At 38.7% G+C, this 23,570-nt stretch overlaps 1 protein-coding gene across 10 annotated transcripts in view; it reads left to right on the top strand.

The window, feature by feature from the left end:
- The window catches only part of ULK4 (unc-51 like kinase 4), a 710,695-nt gene that overhangs the window by 291,517 nt on the left and 395,608 nt on the right, over positions 1 to 23,570 (top strand). For 9 of the 10 annotated variants that reach the window (XR_007514399.1, XM_049862196.1, XM_049862197.1 and 6 more), the window contains one exon: positions 7,285 to 7,377. The exons of the other annotated variant lie outside the window; for it this stretch is intronic. Coding sequence is in view for 8 of the 9 variants with exons in the window: in XM_049862196.1 (XP_049718153.1) it covers positions 7,285 to 7,377 (93 nt within the window). In the remaining variant the exon portion in view is untranslated. The remainder of the gene's footprint in view (positions 1 to 7,284; positions 7,378 to 23,570) is intronic. 10 annotated transcript variants of the gene reach the window in all.

Genomic DNA, 23,570 nt, shown 5'->3' with positions numbered 1-23,570 from the left:
ACCCTGAGCTTTAGTCTGGTACATCGGGTCTCACGTGGCTGAAATCAAGGTGTTTGTTGGGCTGAGCCTTCATGTAGAGACTCTGGGCTGAAGTCAACTTCTAAGCTCATTCATGTTGTTGGCAGAGTTGAATTCCTTCTAGTCATAGGACTCAAGTCTCTTGTTTCTGTGTTCCTTAAGGTTGCCCACATTTCTTCTCATGTGGCCCTCTCTATCTTCAAGTCAACAACAGTTTGTCAGATCTCCATTAAAAGCTGCAAATCTTCTGCTTTCCTTCTCTGCCACCAGCCTGAGAAAACTCTCTGCTTATTTAAGTTGGTGATATTGGCCATTGGTAGTCTGTGTCTTGTGTCTAGAATATATTTGGATCCAAACCTGGGCTTTGCCATTAACTTGGTGTGTGTGCCCTTCTTCCCTCCTTCCCCTTTCTTTCCTTCATTTTTTCCTCTTTCTTTCCTCATGACAGAATGCCAACAACATAACTGACTTATCTGTATGATTAATAAGAAAACGCTTTTCTCTTTTCCGGGAAGAAGGGTACCACATATATGCAGAAAATTATGAACCATGATTTTTATTCAGCTGAAAGAAAAGATTTAATTTTAAAGGTTCATACAGAAGAGAAGAGGCAATATTTAATGGAACTTAAACCTTAAATTGATCTTATTAATTAAAATCGGCACCTCGGAAATATAATATCAAAGTCGTTATCAATGAAATCTTAGTACTAATCTTCTGCTGATGATTTGAACATTTTTTTTTCTGAGACTTGTTAAATAAGGCGAGGGCATCTTTCTTCAGTATTTTACTGTAAGTAGGACCAGACTTTTCACTTAGGAAACATACCTTTAGTATTCTCGGGGAAGAGATAATTTTAATATTCATACAAATGTAAATAATCTAATTTGTCCTACATTGTTAAGTGTGCATATATAGTTTCAGACCCTTTTGTCCTTTTTTTTCCCTGTCTCCCCTCCTCCCTTTTCTTAATTCAGTAAATATATATTGAGCGACTTCTCCATGCCGGATGCTGGGTATACAGTGGCGGAAAGACTGAGCCCCTGCCCCCTAGAGAGCTTGTATCCAGTGGGTGAGACAAAGTCATAAACAAAAGGGTAAATATATGAGATAACTTCAGTTAACCTAAGTATTGTGAAGAAAAATAAAACATAAAAAAGGGTAAGAGAATAGAGATTGATGGGAAGAGGGCTGAAGGAGGGGCTGTTTTCGATAGGGTCACGTGGGCAGGCTTGAAGTGAAGTCATGTGTGGCGGGAAGGATGTACTAAGTGATTTGCCTTTGGTAGATTGGAAGCCACTTGGCCGAAGTATATTTGAGTTTCCATTTTTCTTTTGGCTTTGCATTTTATATTTCAAAAAGATCATCTCAATGTGAATGTGCTTGCGATATCTTTCTGATGATGTGACACTTGGCGCTTCTTTCCTGGGGAAAATGAGTGCTGCTTTTCTATTTATAACTCTCCCGTGACCTTTAAAATCATCAGGGCCATCATGGTGTCCTAAGTTATTAAGACTTTTTAGAATCTAAGAAAGGAAGCTTTTCCTTACAATTTGGAAATCGTATTTCCTTTTTGAAATTTGAATTTGTGAATGCATTCCATTTGTGGCAACATACCGTAGAGCTATTGAACTGTCTTAGGTATAAAAACCCATTGCCCTCGAGTCGATTCCAACTCACAGTGACCCTGTAGGACGGAATAGAACTGCCCCATAGGGTTTTCAAGGAGTGGCTAGTGAATTCAAACTGCCAAACTTTTGGCTAGCAGCTGGCTTCCTTATATCATTCCCTTGCTCTGAAACCTTTAGATCTGTAGGTTGTAGAAAATAACATTAACAGTACTTACCCAGCCTTTCAAGATTCTTGGTGTTTTGCCTCTTGCCTACTATTTTATGTTAATATCTTCTTGCTCCTTCGTATTGTTTCCCCATTCCTGGAGAGATTTCCTTAGTACTTTCTGAAATTTCCTGCTTGGAACCTGTTTCCTCCTCTTACTCCCAGACCTCATACTGTGAATATATTTATATTGTACTCTTGTATTGACTGTCTTGTTATCTATATTTATAGATGTACTATAAATTATTTAAACAATCTCTGGTTATTACAGGACATCTGGGGTTTTTGCGGTATTTCACTATTATATATAAGGCTGGAAAGACTATTTTTATAGCTGTTATCTTTGGGCACGACTTTGTTTTGTTGAATCTCTAGGGGTGGAATCACTATGTCAAAAATTTTAAAGGCATTTGATACATTTTACCAATTGTTTTTTCAAAGAAGACAGCTTACACTACCAGCTTTCCTTTATGAAAAAGGATTTTACTGACTGCTGTAAGAAAGGGGGAGCCCTGGTGGCGCAGTGGTTAAGAGCTCAGCTGCTAACCAAAATGTCCACAGTTCAAATCTAACAGCCACTGATCGGAAACCCTATGGGGCAGTTCTACTCTGTCATATAGGGTTGCTATGAGTTGGAATTGACTCGATAGCAATGGGTTTGGTTTTTTTGTTCTACAAGAAAGGGGTAGTTAACCTACTGTTTTTTTGCATTTTATTGTACCCTTCTTAGCTTTAACTTGTATTCCCTCAGCTCTTATGGAGTTGACCATTTCCACCTGTGTTCTTGGCCATTTATATTCTCCGTAGGTGGATTTTGCCCATTTTTTCAGGCACTATATATATAGTGGAATCGACTCGACGGCACTGGGATATATAGTGGCTTCCAGGAGCTCTTTATACTTTAAGAATATTACTTTTTGTTTTTACCAACATTGTGCAAGTAATTTGTCCCTCATTTGACTTATCATGGTATTGCCATTGAGAAATATTCTTTTAAAAATTTTGAAGCTATATTTTTCTAATTTGGTGTCATGCTCAGTCTGCCTTATCACCCAAGATGATGGAAACATTTATTCATTTCAGTATTTTAATGAGGTAAAATATTTTAATTTATTAAGAATATATTTTCGTAAGGAAAGGCTTGACTCCTCAGCCTAACTCTCTTTCCAAGATAACTCCCTTCTAATGTCAAATGCCACCTTTCTTTCCTTTTGATTTATTCTTGAGCCCACCCTACACTTACTAAATCAATGTGCTTTTGTAACGTACTTTAGTTTTTAATATAGCAGACTGTTTCTTATTGTATTTCCTCCCAAAATGCCTTGGATATTCTGGAATCTACACCACATTGAGATGTGAAATGTGAATTTGTGGTTTAATCCCAACAGAGTGGACCTCTTCATGACACAATACCCTACCCCTACACATATACCCCTCAGGATAGCTCCTCACAGTAATCTAGGGTTGTGAAGATAGGCCGTTTCAATTTTCATCAGTCTACCTAATTGAGCACTGTTTACACTAGGCACTTGGTGCAGTGGTTAAGAAACACGTTGGCTGCTAATCAAAAGGTTGGCAGTTGAGTTGGAATCGACTCAAGGGCACTGGATTTGGTAGTTTGGGGTTTACTCCTTGGAAATCCTGTGGGGCAGTTCTGTTCTGTCCTGTAGGGTTACTATGAGTCAGAATCAACTCGATGGCACTGTTTTTTTTTTTGCTGTTGTTTGTTTGACACAATAGGAAAAAGTCCATTTCATTTCAGGGTTGGAAATGAAGAGTAATATATCTTGCTTGATAGTGTCTGCCTCGTAGTGGCGGGGAACCCCTTTTCTGGCTATGGGCCCCTAAATGTGTTACTTTTAGGAGTTTTCTCTCCTTGGGATGGGTGTGAATTTAGTATGGATGACTTTTTCTTGCCTGACTTCCAGCTGCAAAGGCCCTTTGCTTCAGAGGGGATCCTAGAGGTAGAATGGTGGGGTCCAGAGACAACGCCTGGACAGGGTACTGTTACGCCAACAGCTGTCTCAAGCTGTGGCCAGGCTCAGGGCACCTGGAGTATTCCTCTCCAGCCCTTGTTCATCAAAGTGGGCCAGCTGTGCACTGGTCACTCTCCTCACAGGCTCCTTCAGGAGTTGCTGCTTCTCACTATTTGCTTATTTTCTGCCAAGTCCCATTCAGGGGAGAGTGGGATCCAATTACTATCAGCTCAGCTGCCTTCTCTCTCTTAAGACAAGCTTAATAAATCAAAACCTTCTTTTGGCTAGATCTTGCTGACCATTACGAAGTTATCTTTGATTAAATGAAAATATATGCACTATCTGTATTCTAAACTTATCCATTATGGATTTTATCCCTCTTTTTCCAAAAGAAGAAAAGCCTAGTAATCTTTGGGAAAGTTCTCATGCTGGGGCTGATCTAAGCTTCATCCTTTCCTCCTGTTTCAAGGTTAGATAACCTCAAACAACCTCAAGACATTTTTATTTCACTCAGTAACTTTTCTTCAGTGTTTTCTTTTTAAATGTAGTTCTATGTATTTTTCATCGTCCTTTGAAATATTCATTTTCCAGTACTATTGAGAATGTTTTTTCTATTATATTTCTAAATAGTTGTCCGTATTTTCCTCTTAGACTTTGCACTCAAGCACGTGAGTAAGAAGGTCACTTTTAAAAAATGCTTGCAACCCCTCCCCTTAGTGATTTACTGCTGTCTGTGAGTAGGGACAAAGGGACTGGTTATCTGGGAATATGAGTGACTCATTAGAAGCCTGGCCTGCTATTTCCAAATACTGCTGAGCAGTGGAAGAGGCCATTTTCTCTTATTTCTGAGTTAATGGCATTCCTGTCAGTTTCCTTATAAAGGGTTAACTCAGCAGACTTGGGGTGTTGAAACCCTACACTGCCTACTGGGAGATAACCTCTAAGTCCCTGGAATATCCTGCCTGATAGTGTCTTCCCATACCTGGGACCTTGAACCACACCAGATAGTCTATACTAACAATGTGATTAATGGTGGAGGCCTTGGGCCAGCCAGATAGCTTATGCTAACAATGTTAATTATGGTAGGGGCCTAAGGCCATGCCATATTAGCTTCATTTCTGGAAGGGGTAGAGACTGAGTAACTGAGGTCAGCCACATGGGTGCTCTGTGCGTATGTGACTAACCCCTAGTATAAACCCTGGACCCCAAGGCTTGGGTGAGCTTTCCTGGTTGGCAGTGCTTCACACGTATGTCAAACAGTGTTGCTGGGAGAATTAAGTGTTATCTGTACGACTCCACTGGGAGAGGACAACTGGAAGCTTATGCCTGGTGCCTCTTGGATTCTGCTCATGTACCTTTTACCTTAACTGATTTTAATTTGTTTCTTTTCCCTGAATAAGCTGTAATCATGAGTATAACAGCTTTTCTGAGTTCTGTGAGTCTTTCTAGTTAATCACTGAACGTAAGGGTGGTTTGGGGATCCCCGTCTCTTAATGATAAGAACTTTCTATGTCAGATGAATTCTTACAGTGCACAAAGAGTCATTCCTTTTTTTAAAAAAATAAAATTAGGTGTTAAATTTTATCAAACACCTTTTGTCACCTATAAAGATGTTTGCTTGATTTTAATTTATTTATATGATAACATTTATTAATGGATTTTCTAATGTTGATTCTTTTCATTCCTAAGATTAATCATACTGAGTTGTGCTGCATTTTTTAACCGACTGCTATCTTTGATTTAATATTTATTAATAAATTAATATTTGATTTTATAATGAATGATTGGTATTTTGTTTTTTATCTTCATCATGTGTGGACAATTTTAATTGCTGTAATTTAACTGTATTTTATAGAAAACCTTCTAAACTATAGTACTTCCTGTTTCCTTAAGCAGAGCAGTATACATAATTTAACATTTTCTTGACTCACTCCCCCCATTTGGAACATTGTGGTGTGTCATAGGCCCTCAGTCCCCGTTAAAGTATGAACACATTTCTTATTCTGCATCACATGCTCCCCAGTTTGGAGCGCTTGGGTTTGCTTTCTTCTTTTTTTTTTGTGCTTTTAAATCTCACTTGTAATTCTCAGGTTGCCTTCCTGAAATAGTCCCTCTCCTCACTTCACTTGCTTTCTTTTTAATGACTGTGGGCCTAGAGGCCACATAATTAAACTCGTTATCTAATGATTTCAAGAAGGAGAGAAATGGACTCTGAGTAGGAGCCTGGGATCCTGTTCTCTCCCTGAAAAGCATCTGTTTCATGTCATGTCTTTTTAAAACTCCTATTTTGGGTTCTTAGAGATACTTGCTTCCTTTTTTAGTTGTTGGCAGTTCCAGAGAGTTAAGAGAAATAGTAAAATTGGTTGATTGGCTGGTTTGTTCATTCATGCATTTGACATTTTTTTATTGTGCATCTACACGGTGCTGTATACTGGACAACTAAACCTAAATAGACAGGTTGCAGTATATAGACCAGCCTCTTCCCAGCATGGGAGAGCCATCTGAATTGGTTGTGAAAACTTTCGATAAAGGCCTTTTGAGTTTTAGTTTCTGGAAATAATTTCAGTTTGAGATTTTAAGGTATTTAATAGTAAGAGTGCTGTGCAGAAAAGAGTTAACATGACAGGTCTATGACTGCTATGCCTGCCTGCAGAGTTGACCCTCGACTGGCATCTGGGAACTTGGCTTTCAGAGGGTCCTAAGTCAACAGTTAACCAACCGGTAAGGCCAGTTCACTGTGCCTATACTGTTGGTGCAAACAATACGGCTTATGCTGTACCCCTGCTTTCCTTCTGGGAGTCTGGAATTTTGGTACATTACATAGCAGGTTGCCTACATGACCAGCCACCAGTGCAAACCCTGATCACTGAGCCTAATGGTCTCCCCTAGGTGGAAATGTTGTGTACATCTTGCTCCATTTTCAATACTAGGGGAAGAGTGCACTCTGTGTGACTCCTCTTTGGAGGGAGAGATCGTTGGGAAGAGCAAGCATGGATTCCTCTAGACTCCGTCTGTGTCTCTTTTCCCTTATGATTCAGCTGTATATGCTTACGTTGTTAGTGGAATAAAACTTAGCCATGAGTACAACAATATGCTGAGTAAATCTCTGAATGTGGGGATGGTCTTGGGGACCCCTGACATAAATGCCTAACCTTCATCAGTCTCTTACTATATGCCAAGCTCAGTACTAATTGTTTTACATTGTTCATCTCATTAAATCCTTCCCTCAACAGTCCCCTCTGAGGCAGGTCAGTACCATCATCACCATTTGACAAGTGACGCTGTTTGAAGCTTCGTGGGATTTAAGTAACGTGTGTAGGTCCTATAGCTCACAAGTTTATTTCAGAACCTTTCTTTTTTTCCCCCCAGATATTTGCACCTCAGGGTATATCGTTTCTACTGTTTAGAGGAGGGTTTAAGTGAGTATTCCTTTTTATTCCCTTTATCATTTCAGGTATGAACACATCCTCACAGAGCCTGACCCAGTACCAGCTTATGCCCTGAAGCTGCTGGTTGCTATGACTGAACACAACCCGACTTTTACCAGGTATTATAACTAGATTCCCTAGTCTTGTCTCTCATTGATTAAATGAATCTTTGGTGGGCTGAGAATGTTATTAAAGATGATGAGATTGTGATTTTTCACATTTTCATTTTTCATAATTTGTAATATCCATCTTTCATGCTGTTTTGACTCTTGTTCTCACATTTTTGCCCCTTATTGAAATTTGCAAAACACTGTGCAGTGCATGACACTTTAAATGATAAATGCTTTAAAGAGAAATACTGACACATGTACTTAAAAAAAAAAGTCAATTGGTGCCTCATATTGTACTGAACAATTCTTTATTTAAATCTCTATAGAGAATTTATAGGCTATTACTTGCTGGCCATTTTATGTAGTTGACAAAGTATTATTAAGTAGTATAGAGTTTTGGCCTTTATTGAAGAAACTAGAGAGAGATCCCCAAATTTTTGAAAGTAGTTCCTAGGATAGTGGTAACTGCTTTCAGTGTTGCAGAGAAGAGCTTCTGAGAGAGCACCCAGGTCCACAGAACGGGAAGAGAGTGGGAGGTCCTCCTTGCCTTCAAACAAGAAAACTAGTTTTAGTTGTACAGGTGACAGCTGAGAACTTTGGAGTTGGAAAGTGCACCTTCAAAGTTGCCAGTAGATCTCTTTTTTTTTTTTAATATAATTTTTGTGGTAAAATGTATGTAACAAAACATTTGCCGTTTCAACCTCTATTGTGTGTACAATTCAGTGACATTAGTTCCATTTGCCATGGGTGTGGTCATCACCACTATGCTTTCCTAAATGTTTTCATCACACCGAACAGAAACTCAGTGTTCCTTAAGGAATGGCTCCTCCCTTTCCCCTCCCACCACCCCTGGTCACCACCAGGAAACTTTTATTTCTATACATTTGCCTATTCTAGGTATTTTCTATAAGTGGGATCATATAATATTTGTCCTTTCATGTTTGAGTTACTTATTTCAGCTCAGCATACAGTTTTCAAGGTTCATCCACGTTGCAGCATATAGGAGAACGCCATTTCTCTTCATGGCCGGGTAATCCCTTTGTATGGATACACCACATTACGCTTATGTGTTCATCTGTTGATGGACACGGTTTTTTCTACTCATTATTGTGAATAATGCTGCAGTGAACATTGACGTATGAGTCTGCCTGAGTCCCTGCTTTCAAATCATTAGTATATATTTTTGGACAAATACCTAGGAGCGAATTGCTGGGACATATGGTATTTCTGTGTTTATCTTTTTGAGGAACTACCAAATTGTTTACAGTATTATCAACAGTGAGTGAGAGTTCTCGTTCCTTAACATCCTCACCAACACCTGCTGTTTTCCGTTTTTCTGATAATAGCCATCCTACTGGGGGTGAAGTATGGTATCTCATTGTGGTTTTCATTTCGACTTCCCTAGTGACTATGACATTGAACATGTTTCATGTGTTTATTGGCTATTTGTGCTTCTTTGGTTAAATGTCTATTTAAGTTCTTTGCTCATTTTTTTCCTTGGGTTGTTTGTCTTTTTTTTTTTTTTTAATAACTTTTATTAAGCTTCAAGTGAACGTTTACAAATCCAGTCTGTCACATATAAGTTTACATACATCTCACTCCCTATTCCCACTTACTCTCCCCCTCTTGAGTCAGCCCTTTCAGTCTCTCCTTTCTTGACAATTTTGCCTGCTTCCCTCTCTCTCTATCCTCCCATCCCCCCTCCAGACAAGAGTTGCCAACACAATCTCAAGTGTCCACCTGATATAATTAGCTCACTCTTCATCAGCGTCTCTCTCCCACCCGCTGACCAGTCCCTTTCATTTCTGATGAGTTGTCTTCGGGGATGGTTCCTGTCCTGTGTCAACAGAAGGTCTGGGGACCATGGCCGCCGGGATTCCTCCAGTCTCAGTCAGACCATTAAGTTTGGTCTTTTTATGAGAATTTGGGGTCTGCATTCCACTGATCTCCTGCTCCCTCAGGGGTCCTCTGCTGTGCTCCCTGTCAGGGTAGTCATCGATTGTGGCCGGGCACCAACTAGTTCTTCTGGTCTCAGGATGATGTAGGTCTCTGGTTCATGAGGCCCTTTCTGTCTCTTGGGCTCTTAGTTGTCGTGTGACCTTGGTGTTCTTCATTTCCCTTGGCTCCAGGTGGGTTGAGACCAATTGGTGCATCTTAGATGGCCGCTTGTTAGCATTTAAGACCCGAGACGCCACATTTCAAAGTGGGATGCAGAATGATTTCATAATAGAATTATTTTGCCAATTGACTTAGAAGTCCCCGCAAACCATGTTCCCCAGACCCCCGCGCTTGCTCCACTGAGCTTTGAAGCATTCATTTTATCCCGGAAACTTCTTTGCTTTTGGTCCAGTCCAATTGAGCTGACCTTCCATGTATTGAGTATTGTCCTTCCCTTCACCTAAAGCAGTTCTTATCTACTAATTAATCAGTAAAAAACCCTCTCCCACCCTCCCTCCCTCCCCCCCTCGTAACCACAAAAGTATGTGTTCTTCTCAGGTTTACTATTTCTCAAGATCTTATAATAGTGGTCTTATACAATATTTGTCCTTTTGCCTCTGACTAATTTCGCTCAGCATAATGCCTTCCAGGTTCCTCCATGTTATGAAATATTTCAGAGATTCGTCACTGTTCTTTATCGATGCGTAGTATTCCATTGTGTGAATATACCACAATTTATTTACCCATTCATCTGTTGATGGACACCTTGGTTGCTTCCAACATTTTGCTATTGTAAACAGAGCTGCAATAAACATGGGTGTGCATATATCTGTTTGTATGAAGGCTCTTGTATCTCTAGGGTATATTCCTAGGAGTGGGATTTCTGGGTTGTATGGTAGTTCTATTTCTAACTGTTTAAGATAACGCCAGATAGATTTCCAAAGTGGTTGTACCATTTTACATTCCCACCAGCAGTGTATGAGAGTTCCAATCTCTCCGCAGCCTCTCCAACATTTATTATTTTGTGTTTTTTGGATTAATGCCAGCCTTGCTGGTGTGAGATGGAATCTCATCGTAGTTTTAATTTGCATTTCTCTAATGGCTAATGATTGAGAGCATTTTCTCATGTATCTGTTGGCCGCCTGAATATCTTCTTTAGTGAAATGTGTGTTCATATCCTTTGCCCACTTCTTGATTGGGTTGTTTGTCTTTTTGTGGTTGAGTTTTGACAGAATCATGTAGATTTTAGAGATCAGGCGCTGGTTGGAGATGTCATAGCTGAAAATTCTTTCCCAGGCTGTAGGTGGTCTTTTTACTCTTTTGGTGAAGTCTTTAGATGAGCATAGGTGTTTGATTTTTAGGAGCTCCCAGTTATCGGGTTTCTCTTCATCATTTTTGGTAATGTTTTGTATTCTGTTTATACCTTGTATTAGGGCTCCTAGGGTTGTCCCAATTTTTTCTTCCATGATCTTTACCATTTTAGTCTTTATGTTTAGGTCTTTGATCCACTTGGAGTTCGTTTTTGTGCATGGTGTGAGGTATGGGTCCTGTTTCATGTTTTTGCAGATGGATATCCAGTTATGCCAGCACCATTTGTTAAAAAGGCTATCTTTTCCCCAGTTAATTGACACTGGTCCTTTTTCAAATATCAGCTGCTCATACGTGGATGGATCTATGTCTGGGTTCTCCATTCTGTTCCATTGGTCTATGTGTCTGTTGTTGTACCAGTACCAGGCTGTTTTGACTACTGTGGCTGTATAATAGGTTCTGAAGTCAGGTAAGGTGAGGCCTCCCACTTTCTTCTTCTTTTTCAGTAGTGCTTTGCTTATCCGGGCTTCTTTCCCTTCCATATGAAATTGGTGATTTGTTTCTCTATCCCCTTAAAATATGACATTGGAATTTGGATCGGAAGTGCGTTAAATGTATAGATGGCTTTTGGTAGAATAGACATTTTTACTATGTTAAGTTTTCCTATCCATGAGCAAGGTATGTTTTTCCACTTAAGTATGTCCTTTTGAATTTCTTGTAGTAGAGCTTTGTAGTTTTCTTTGTATAGGTCTTTTGCATCCTTGGTAAGATTTATTCCTAAGTATCTTTTATCTTCTTGGGGGCTACTGTGAATGTTATTGATTTGGTTATTTCCTCTTCGGTGTTCTTTTTGTTGATGTAGAGGAATCCAAGTGATTTTTGTATGTTTATTTTATAACCTGAGACTCTGCCAAACTCTTCTATTAGTTTCAGTAGTTTTCTGGAGGATTCCTTAGGGTTTTCTGTGTATATAATCATGTCATCTGCAAATAGTGATAACTTTACTTCTTCCTTGCCAATCCGGATACCTTTTATTTCTTTGTCTAGCCTAATTGCCCTGGCTAAGACTTCCAACACGATGTTGAATAAGAGCGGTGATAAAGGGCATCCTTGTCTGGTTCCCGTTCTCAAGAGAAATGCTTTCAGGTTCTCTCCATTTAGAGTGATATTGGCTGTTGGCTTTGCATAGATGCCCTTTATTATGTTGAGGAATTTTCCTTCAATTCCTATTTCGGTAAGAGTTTTTATCATGAATGGGTGTTGGACTTTGTCAAATGCCTTTTCTGCATCAATTGATAAGATCATGTGATTTTTGTCTTTTGTTTTATTTATGTGATGGATTACATCAATGGTTTTTCTGATATTAAACCAGCCTTGCATACCTGGTATAAATCCCACTTGATCATGGTGAATTATTTTTTTGGTGTGTTGTTGGATTCTATTGGCTAGAATTTTGTTGAGGATTTTTGCATCAATGTTCATGAGGGATATAGGTCTATAATTTTCTTTTTTTGTAATGTCTTTGCCTGGTTTTGGTATCAGGGAGATGGTGGCTTCATAGAATGAGTTGGGTAGTATTCCGTCATTTTCTATGCTTTGGAATACCTTTAGTAGTAGTGGTGTTAACTCTTCTTTGAAAGTTTGGTAGAACTCTGCAGTGAAGCCGTCCGGGCCAGGACTTTTTTTTGTTGGGAGTTTTTTGATTACCGTTTCAATCTCTTTTTTTGTTATGGGTCTATTTAGTTGTTCTACTTCTGAATGTGTTAGTTTAGGTAGGTAGTGTTTTTCCAGGAATTCATCCATTTCTTCTAGGTTTTCAAATTTGTTAGAGTACAATTTTTCATAATAATCTGAAATGATTCTTTTAATTTCATTTGGTTCTGTTGTGATGTGGTCCTTCTCATTTCTTATTCGGGTTATTTGTTTCCTTTCCAGTATTTCTTTAGTCAGTCTAGCCAATGGTTTATCGATTTTGTTAATTTTTTCAAAGAACCAGCTTTTGGCTTTGTTAATTCTTTCGATTGTTTTTCTGTTCTCTAATTCATTTAGTTCAGCTCTAATTTTTATGATTTGTTTTCTTCTGGTGCCTGATGGATTCTTTTGTTGCTCACTTTCTATTTGTTCAAGTTGTAGGGACAGTTCTCTGCTTTTGGCTCTTTCTTCTTTTTGTATGTGTGCATTTATTGATATAAATTGGCCTCTGAGCACTGCTTTTGCTGTGTCCCAAAGGTTTTGATAGGAAGTATTTTCATTCTCGTTGCATTCTATGAATTTCCTTATTCCCACCTTGATGTCTTCTATAACCCAGTCTTTTTTCAGGAGGGTATTGTTCATTTTCCAAGTATTTGATTTCTTTTCCCTAGTTTTTCTGTTATTGATCTCTAGTTTTATTGCCTTGTGGTCTGAGAAGATGCTTTGTAATATTTCGATGTTTTGGACTCTGCAAAGGTTTGTTTTATGACCTAATATGTGGTCTATTCTAGAGAATGTTCCATGTGCGCTAGAAAAAAAAGTATATTTTGCAGCCGTTGGGTGGAGAGTTCTGTATAAGTCAATGAGGTCAAGTTGGTTGATTGTTGTAATTAGATCTTCCGTGTCTCTGTTGAGCTTCTTACTGGATGTCCTGTCCTTCTCCGAAAGTGGTGTGTTGAAGTCTCCTACTATAATTGTGGAGGTATCTATCTCACTTTTCAATTCTGTTAAAATTTGATTTATGTATCTTGCAGCCCTGTCATTGGGTGCATAAATATTTAATATGGTTATGTCTTCCTGATCAATTGTCCCTTTTATCATTATATAGTGTCGTTCTTTATCCTTTGTGGTGGATTTAAGTCTAAAGTCTATTTTGTCAGAAATTAATATTGCTACTCCTCTTCTTTTTTGCTTATTGTTTGCTTGATATACTTTTTTCCATCCTTTGAGTTTTAGTTTGTTTGTGTCTCTAAGTCTAAGGTGTGTCTCTTGTAGGCAGCATATAGATGGATCGTGTTTCTTTATCCAGTCTGTGACTCTCTGTCTCTTTATTGGTGCTTTTAGTCCATTTACATGCAGGGTAATTATAGATAAATAAGTTTTTAGTGCTGTCATTTTGATGCCTTTTTATGTGTGTTGTTGACAATTTCATTTTTCCACATACTTTTTTGTGCTGAGGCGTTTTTCTTAGTAGATTGTGAGATCCTCATTTTCATAGTGCTGGACTTTATGTTAGTTGAGTCGTTACGTTTTTCTTGGTTTTTATCTTGAGTTATAGAGTTGTTATACCTTTTTGTGGTTACCTTATTATTTACCCCTATTTTTCTAAGTAAAAACCTAACTTCTTATGTTCTATATTGCCTTGTATCACTCTCCATATGGCAGTTCAATGCCTCCTGTATTTAGTCCCTCTTTTTGATTATTGTGATCTTTTACCTATTGACTTCCATGATTCCCTGTTATGTGTATTTTTTTTTTTTTTAATTAATCTTAATTTGTTTTTGTGATTTCCCTATTTGAATTGATATCAGGACGTTCTGTTTTGTGACCTTGTGTTGTGCTGGTATCTGATATTATTGGTTTTCTGACCAAACAATATCCTTTAGTATTTCTTGTAGCTTTGGTTTGGTTTTTGCAAATTCTCTAAACTTGTGTTTGTCTGTAAATATCTTAATTTCGCCTTCATATTTCAGAGAGTTTTGCTGGATATATGATCCTTGGCTGGCAGTTCTTCTCCTTCAGTGTTCTGTATATGTCGTCCCATTCCCTTCTTGCCTGCATGGTTTCAGCTGAGTAGTCAGAACATATTCTTATTGATTCTCCCTTGAAGGAAACCTTTCTTTTCTCCCTGGCTGCTTTTAAAATTTTCTGTTTATCTTTGGTTTTGGTGAGTTTGATGATAATATGTCTTGGTGTTTTTCTTTTTGGATCAATCTTAAATGGGGTTCGATGAGCATCTTGGATAGCTATCCTTTCGTCTTTCATGATGTCAGGGAAGTTTTCTGTCAGGAGTTCTTCAACTATTTTCTCTGTGTTTTGTGTCCCCCCTCCCTGTTCTGGGACTCCAATCACCCGCAGGTTATCCTTCTTGATAGAGTCCCACATAATTCTTAGGGTTTCTTCATTTTTTTTAATTCTTTTATCTGAGTTTTTTTCAGCTATGTTGGTGTTGATTCCCTGGTCCTCCAGATGTCCCAGTGTGCATTCTAATTGCTCGAGTCTGCTCCTCTGACTTCCTAGTGCGTTGTCTAATTCTGTTATTTAATTGTTAATCTTTTGGATTTCTACATGTTGTCTCTCTATGGATTCTTGCAAGTTATTAATTTTTCCACTATGTTCTTGAAGAATCTTTTTGAGTTCTTCAACAGTTTTATCAGTGTGTTCCTTGGCTTTTTCTGCAGTTATCCTAATTTCATTTGTGATATCATTAAGCATTCTGTAAATTAGTTTTTTATATTCTGTATCTGATAATTCCAAGATTGTATCTTCATTTGGGAAAGGTTTTGATTCTTTTGTTTGGGGGGTTGGAGAAGCTGTCATGGTCTGCTTCTTTATGTGGTTTGATATGGATTGTTGTCTCCGAGCCATCACTGGGAAACTAGTTTTTCCAGAAAATCCGCTAAAAAAAAAATGCAGTCAGATCCCTATCAGAGTTCTCCCTCTGGCTCAGGCTATTCAGATGTTAATGAAGCCGCCTGGGGAGGGTGGGGGAGGGAACAGAGAGATAGGAGAGTAGCACCTCAGAATAAAGCCAGAGTTGCTTGTCTTGCTTGGAATGACTATTATATCTGAGATTCTCGCGGGCGTGTCGCCTATGTGTGCTGGCTGTGTGAAGATTGCCCCCGGGGGGTCTGGCCCGCTGGAGTCACGGTCAGATCCTCCGCTTCCAGCCCCACACCCAGCGTCAAGGCTCCCCTACTGGGACGGTGCACTCTTGACTCCCAAATCAGTCGCTGCCTCCCGGGGACTTCTCGTCCCTCCAGCCGCGTGGCCGTGCCGCCCCCGCGAGCCAATTGGGCCCCCTCCTGGGGTTAGTTCAGATGGGTGGAGCAGCTCCCCGTGCTTGTGCCGTGACCGAGTGTCCCGGCTGGGATGCTGTTCTCCCCGCTCCAATACCAGTCGCTGCCTCCCGGGGACTTCTCCTACCGGCTGCGTCCCGCGCCGCCCGCGCGACCTGGCTGGGCCCCTTCCCAGGGTTAGTTCAGGGGGGTGGAGCAACTCTCCGTGTTTATGGCGTACCTGCGTGCAGTCCAAATCCCTGCAGGATGGTTCCCCGGCTCGGATGCTGTTCTTTCTGCTCCAAGACCAGTCACTGCCTCCCGGGGACTTCTCCTACCGGCTGCGTCCCACGCCGCCCGTGGAACCAGCTGGTCCCCCTCCCGGGGTTAGTTCAGGGGGGTGGAGCAGGTCTCTGTGCTTGTGCCGTACCTGACTGGTACGCTGGCTCCAGGCTCTGGAAACAATCGCTGCTTCCCCGTATTAGTTTGTTCTCCGTCTCTAAATCTGTGTTTGTTGTTCAGGGTTCGTAGATTGTTATGTATGTGATCGATTCACTTGTTTTTCCATGTCTTTGTTGTAAGAGGGATCCGAGGTAGCGTCTGCCTAGTCCGCCATCTTGCCTCCGCCACCTTTTGTCTTTTTATATATATATATATATTCTGGATATTAAATCTTTACCAGATACATGATTGTCAAATATTTTCTCCCATTCTGTAGGTTGTCGCTTCACTTTTTTTTGTGAAGTCCTTTGATGCCTCCCATTTTTCAATTTAGAAGTCCAGTTTATCCTTTGTCTTTTGTTGCTCATGCTTTTGATGTCATATCGAAGAATCTGTTGTTGAATACTTTGTCTTTGAAGGTTTACCCCCTTTTTTTTCCTTCCAAGAGTTTTATGGTTTTCTTACATTTAGGTGGTTGATCCATGTGGTGGTTGAGGTTGTGTGTCAACTTACCTGGGCCATGATTCCCAGTGGTTTGGCATTTATGTACTGATACAGTTATCTTCCATTTTGTGATACGACACAGTCGCCTCCATGATGTGACTAGCCAGGCAGTTGTAAGGGGAGTTTGCTTGGGGTTATGGCCTGCATCCAGTATATATGGACGTTTGACAAAGCTTGCAGGCTTTTGCTTGCTGTGGATCCTGTATCCAGTTTGTCATCATCTGACTTCCAGTTCTTGGCGCTTGAACCAGTGCCCTGTCCTATTGCCTGCTGATCTTGGGTTTGTCAGCCCCTGCAGCTACATGAGTCAGGAGAAGCCTACAACCTGATGCCTGAGCCATGGACTTTGGACTTGCTAACCTCTACAACTGTGTGAGCCACTTCCTTGAGATCTCTTGCTCTTTCTGTCTCTACGTATGTATATTTGGGGTTCCTTAAATTCTGTGTAAATTCCAGGATTGGATTTTCCATTTCTGCAAAGAAAGCTGTTACAATTTTGATAGGGATTGTGTTGAATCTGTAGGTCACTTTGGGCAGTATTGCCATCTTCACAGTATTTAAGTCTTCTAACCCATGAATATGGAACATCTTTCCATTTATTTAGGTTTTCTTTAATTTCTGTCAGCAGTGTTTTATAGTTCTCAGTGCACAAATCTTTCATCTCCCTGGTTCAGTTTATTCCTAGGTATTTTTATTCATTTAGATGCTATTATAAATGGAATTATTTTATTAATTTCCTTTTTATATTGTTCATTATTGGTGTATAGAAACCGAACAGATTTTTTGTGTGTTGACCTTGTGTTCTGCCACTTTGCTGAATTCATTCGTTAGCTCTAATAGCTCTCTTGTGAGTCTCTTGGGATTTTCCATATATTGTATTGTTCCATCTGAGAAAGCGGGTAGTTTTACTTCCTTCTTGATTTGGATACCTTTTATTACTACTTCTTCCCCTATTGCTCTAAGACTTCCAGTATAGTATTGAATAGCATGGTGAGAGTAGATCTCATTGTCTTTTTCCCTATCTTAATGGAAAAGCTCTCAGTCTTTCTCCTTTGATTATGATGTTAGCTGTTGGCTTCTATAAATGCTCTTTATCATATTGAGGAATTTCCCTTCTATTCGTAGTTCGTTGGGTGTGTTTATCATGAAAAGGTGTTGGATTTTGTAATATATTCTTTGCATTAAGATGGTCACTTGGCTCTTTTCCTTCGTTCTCTTAATGTGTGTATTACATTGAATAATTTCTAACATTGAACCACCCCAGTATTCCTGGAATAAGTACCACTTGATGATGGTGTATAACGGTTTTAATATGGTGTTAGATTCAGTCTGTAGTTTTCTTACACTGTCTTAGTCTGACTTTGGTATTAAGATGATGCGAGCCTTGTAGAATAAGTAAGGAAGTGTTTCCTTCTTTTATTTTTTGAAAGACTTTAAAGATCAGTGTCAATTCTTCTATAAATGTTTGTTACAATTCTCCAGCGATGCAATATGGTTCAGCACTTTTATTTTTGTTTTTCTCCTTTGCTGTTGTGGGGTTTTGATTACTGATGTGATCTTTTTACTTGTGGATCTGTTGAGATTTTCCATTTCTTCTTGAGTAAATGTAGGTAGTTTATGTGTTTCCAATAATTTGTTCATTTCGTCAAAGTTATCTAATTTGTTAGTGTACAATTGTTGATATTATTCACTTATGATCCTTTTTATTTCTCTAGGGTTGCTTGTAATATCCCCACTGTGATTTTAGATTTTGGATATTTGTATCTTCTTTTTCTTTGTAAGTTTAGCTAAGCTTTTGTGTATTTTATTAAAAAAAAAAAAAAACAAACTTCTGTTTTAATTGATTCTGTTGTTAATTTTCTATTACATTTATTTTTGCTCTGATCTTTATTATTTTTTTCCCTCTGGTAGCTTTGGGCTTAGTTTGCTCTCCTTTTTCTAATTTCTCAAAAGTTAGGTTATTGATTTGAGATCTTTCTTTTTAAATGTAGGTGTTTGTTGTTGTTAGGTGCCGTTGAGTCATTTTTTGATCTAAGCATTTGTAATTTTGAAAGATATTACAAATTGCCTTCCATCTAGATTGCGCCAGTTTACTCTCCACCAGATGTGTTTGAGAGTGCATATTTGTGCCAAGCCTTTATCACATTAGCGTATAAAAGTGTTCGATCTTTGCTATTCTGGTAAGTGAAAGTTGTCTCTTGTTTTTCGTTTCTGGTTTTACTGCTTTGCATGAGATAATATCTTTGTTCTTTATCTAGTTTTTATTATTTACTTTTATTTGTGGTTTAGTATTTGCTTATTGTAACCAAAAAAAATTAGGCCTATCCCTGAAAAGGCTGTCACCCCTGATTTTGACAAGGGCCTAAAGCAGTAACTTGTTAACCGATAACATCTTCCCAAGTGATTGGTGGCAATGTTTTTTAGGCAAAACACTTGACTGTAAATGTATATCAAGAACAGACTGCCTTAATTGTTATGCAAATAGATTTCTGGATATATGAAAATAACCATGAACCGTTTATTATAAATCTAAGTAACTTATTAATTGGATCTTTGCACATCAGATTCTTTGAAGGATATGCATCTTCATTTAGCTTGTGCATGTTAACAGTTTAGAGTACCAAATAATAACTATTGGGACATTAAACTGTCTTATGTCAGGTGAGGCATTTGTTATTTTTGTGTGTTCTTATTTTTAGGTTTCTTAGTGGACAAAGACGTCCTCAAAATCTTACCATTCCCCTTCAAATAAAGGACAAAAACCCACATCAAACCCACTGCTGTTGATTTCGACTCATAGTGGCCCCACAGGACAGAGTAGAACTGTCCCATAGGGTTTCCAAGGCTATAAATCTTACGGAAGCAGACGGCCACATCTTTCTCCTGTGGAGCTGTTGGTGGTTTCAAACCGCTGAGCTTCTGGTTCTCAGTTGAGCACTTTAACCACTGTGCCACAGAGCATGATCAAATCTGCATTGTACTTGACAGTTTTTTTTTCTTTTTTTAAATAAGTACCACTGTCCTGATGGATCTGGTTTATTGTGTTTATAACAGAGGGGTGAATTTTTTTGCCAGGATGGTGCAGTTTTATTGTATGAAGGAATGCGTTGGCTTCCCTGAGCTCTGCCCTTTTCTCTCTCCGTAATTTTACAGTAGGTTGCACCAAACCATTGATCTTTGGGAGAGCAGCAATACCCCGATAGCTTGTTTCTATTAAGAACTAATTAGCTTTCAGCAAATCTTCCTTAGCAAACAGATTAAATTTTAACTTCTTTGAGTTCTTTTGGAAGAAAATTTAGCTCATGTCTCGAATTGCAGAAAATGTTTATTTTCTGTATCTAAGAAGAGTAGTTAGCATTTAAGTATGCTCAAAAAGTATTAAAGCTATTTGTTTTATGGCAGGAATAATAAAAATGAATTTTAGAATGATGGGATTTTAGAGATGTCTTTTTTTTTTTTTTTTTTTAAATGAAGGTCATGGTGAATCAATGGCGTAGCCTTCAAAGGTGAAGTGCTTCTGGCTTTACAGTCAGCAGCCTTCAGCTGACTTCCTTCATTGGTTTTTGGTTCATTTGTTGATTGATTGATTCATTCATCAAACATTTATCAGCAACTACTGAATGATGACAAGGATACATGATAATTTAGATAAAGTTCTTGCCCTCAAGGCACTTAGAATTTAGTGGAGTAGACAGATTTATAAGGAGGCTTTTATAAAACAATGTGACGATTTCAAAGATAGAACCACGTCCAGAAGATTAAGGGAGCATCTAAAGGGATTTAACCCAACTAGGTTTATGTTTGCCAAGTTACTTAACCTGTCTGAACCTCAGTTTCCTCATCTGCAAAATGGGGGTAATATTAACCACTTGGTTCATAGAAAATGCTTGTGTGTTTGGCCTTTTGCTCCTGTCCCCTCTTCCTTCTTTTTTCATCTCCTTCTCCCTCCTTTCACCTTTTTTTCCCCCTCTTTCTTCCTTGTTCCTCTTTTTATTCTCTTCCTCCCTTGTCATCTTCCCTTCATCTGCACATTCCTTCTCCTTTTCTTTTATTGTTAGGCGACTCATAGCAACCCCTACGTACAATAGAACAAAGCACTGCCTGGTCCTGTGCCATCCTCATAGTTGTTGTTGTCTTTGTGCCCATTGTTGCAACCACTGTGCCAGTCCATCCCATGAGGGTCTTCCTCTTTTTCGCTGACCCTCTACTTTACCAAGCATGATATCCTTCTGCAGGGACTGGTCCCACCTGATAACATGACTACAGTACATGAGACTAAGTCTCATCATCCTACCTTCTAAGGACTATTCTGGCTGTACTTCTTCCAAGACAGATTTGTTCTTTCTTCTGGCAGTCTATGCTATATTCAATATTCTTCATCAAAACCATAATTCAAATACATCAGTTCTTCTTTGGTCTTCCGTATTCATTGTCCAGCTTTTGCATGCTTATGAGGTGACTGAAAATATCATGACGGGTCAGGCACACCTTAATGTTCAAAGTGACATCTTTGCTTTTTAACACTTTAAAGAGATCTTATGTAGCAGATTTGCCCAATGCAATGCCTCATTTGATTTCTTGACTGCTGCTTCCATGGTGTTGATTTGGATCCAAGTAAAATGAAATCCTTAACAGCTTCAATATTTTCTCCATTTATTGTGATATTGCTTATTGGAACAGTTGTGAAGATTTTCGTTTCCTTTCATGCCGAGGTGTAATCCGTACTGAAGGCTGTTGTCTTTAATCTTCATCAGTAAGTGCTTCAAGTCCTCTTCACTTTGAGCAAGCAAGGTTTTGTCCTCTGCATATTGTAGGTTGTTAATGAGTCTTCTTCCAGTACTGATGCCTCCTTTTCTAGAAAAAGTAATATTGAAGGAAGTATCTCTGGAAGAGGTGACCCCTTTGGTAGAAAGGAGAAATGTTTGGTGATACTGATTCAGCCTCGAACTCTAACACCCTACAAAGAATTTGCAGGGGTGGGGGTGGAGGTTTCTGTAATGGAAAGAAACTGCATGGGGCGGCCTTTTTAGATTGATTTTGGATACTGTGGTGGAAGCCATAGAAAACACCACGGTCACAAGATGGCTTACATTTGAATTTGCCTTTCAATTTATATAAATAAAATTAGATTTGCTTTATTCTGATGTATTTTAAGGTGGTACAAATGGTTAAGCACTCAGCTACTGACTGAAAGGCTGGTGGTTTGAACCCACCCCGAGGCACCTTGGAAGAAAGGCCTGGTGATGGATGGATCTGCTTCCAGAAAGTCGCAGTCATGAAAACCCTATAGAATGCAGTCCTACTCTGCACACATGAAGTCTCCGTGAGTCGAAATTGACTTGATAGCAACTGGTTTGGTTTGATAAAAGTCTAAATCATCACAGATGCTTTAGATGTTTTCCAGTGGTTAAATAAGCCATTTAGGTGTTGTTTGTTCTTAATTGAAAATTTGCTAAATTTATGCCGCTAAAATATTTCTTCTGATAAAATCTCAGAGTATATAATTATATAATTAGCAAAACTTTATTGTTGGAATTAGAGTGAATTGATTTTTCGTAGAAATAATTTATTGCTTCTTAGGGTGTCTGTGAATATTGAAACACTTCACACTGAGGAACAAGGAAATCTTTGTGTCTCTGAGGGTTCCATTTCCATTGTAGGTTCATTCTTAATTTGGCTTTACAGTTTTTCTTTACTAGCACTTCACAGAATAAAATACAATATTTTCCCAACAGAAATGCTTGAGCATTTATATTTACCCTGTTCTTTCCTCTTTTGTGGTGATAGCCCATGTTCCAGTGTTCTCAATCACTTATTCAAGTTGGAATCATATTGTCGCTTCTTGGTAACCTAGAGGAATTTCAGAGGATAAAGGAAGTGTAAAAGATTTAAAACACTAAGTATTTCTTGAGTTTACTCCCTTCATCAGTCCGTGAATCAAAAGTTATTTTATTTATTTGTCTCTCTGTATTCTGTGATTTCAGATAATAGTCCTGCATACTTGAACAACATGTATTTTTCATAATTAAAGTTATTTAAGAAGAAACTAGAAATTGGTTCTTATCTACTGTGCTGAAGTATTTTGCATATTTCCACTGAAATTTTCCTTTTACATTTATGAGCATAAAAATTTATTTTACTCTTGAAAAGTTAAGGATTTTTGTTTTTTTCTTAGTTCAATTGCTAGTAATTGTTAACTATCTCTGATAGTTATAAGTAGAGGGATAGCTTTATAAAGAAAGGGTTGATACTTAGATATGTTTATTTCATGTTGTCTTTTCTGGTTCTAGAGAAATTCCTAATTTATAAATATTTGGAATAGACATATGTTTTCCTTGCAAAGGACCCCTTGATTTATGAACCTGTTGAGTTTGTATCTCCTGGACTCTAGCCAGTATTTCAACACAGTGATGTTTTCTCATTGTTTTCTTTCAACACAGATGTTAGTTCACGGTCACACGAGTGCTTAGCAGCTATTTCTGTATCAGAAGCGAGTGGTTTCAGGTTACTTTTTTGGTGTGAGATTTACAAGGGAGCCACTTAGAGTTTATTGCACGCATTTACAAATCGTGGTTCCCCAGTTGTGCTTTATAGAGTGATTTTAAATCTTGAGTGTGGATTCAGTAAAACTTTTTATGTTTTGCATGGCATCCTTAGTCTGTAGACTTTCCCTTGTCATCTAAAGCAGAGATTGGCAAACTATGGCCCATGGGACCAACTGGCCTGTAGCCTGTTTTTGTACAGCCCAGGCAGTAAGAATAGTTTTTCCACTTATAAGAGTTGTAAAACCAACAGACCAAATAAATAAATAAAGAAGAATATAAGCCAGAGACTGCATGGTTGACAAAGCCTAAAATATTTTGTATCTGCACCATTATAGAAAACACCTGGAAATTCCTGATCTAAAGGAATAGAACTTTTTTTTTGCCTTTATTCATGTGAACGCTGAAATATTAGAATTTTAGAGCTATTTGGGATTTTGATCCAATTCCTCACCCTAGTCTTCCTCACCATCATGTGGAGCTGATAAAAAGAAAAGAG

This window comes from Elephas maximus, chromosome 20 (assembly GCF_024166365.1).
Source record: "Elephas maximus indicus isolate mEleMax1 chromosome 20, mEleMax1 primary haplotype, whole genome shotgun sequence".
Lineage (NCBI taxonomy): Eukaryota > Metazoa > Chordata > Mammalia > Proboscidea > Elephantidae > Elephas > Elephas maximus.
This window is presented reverse-complemented; position numbering and strand designations above follow the sequence as displayed.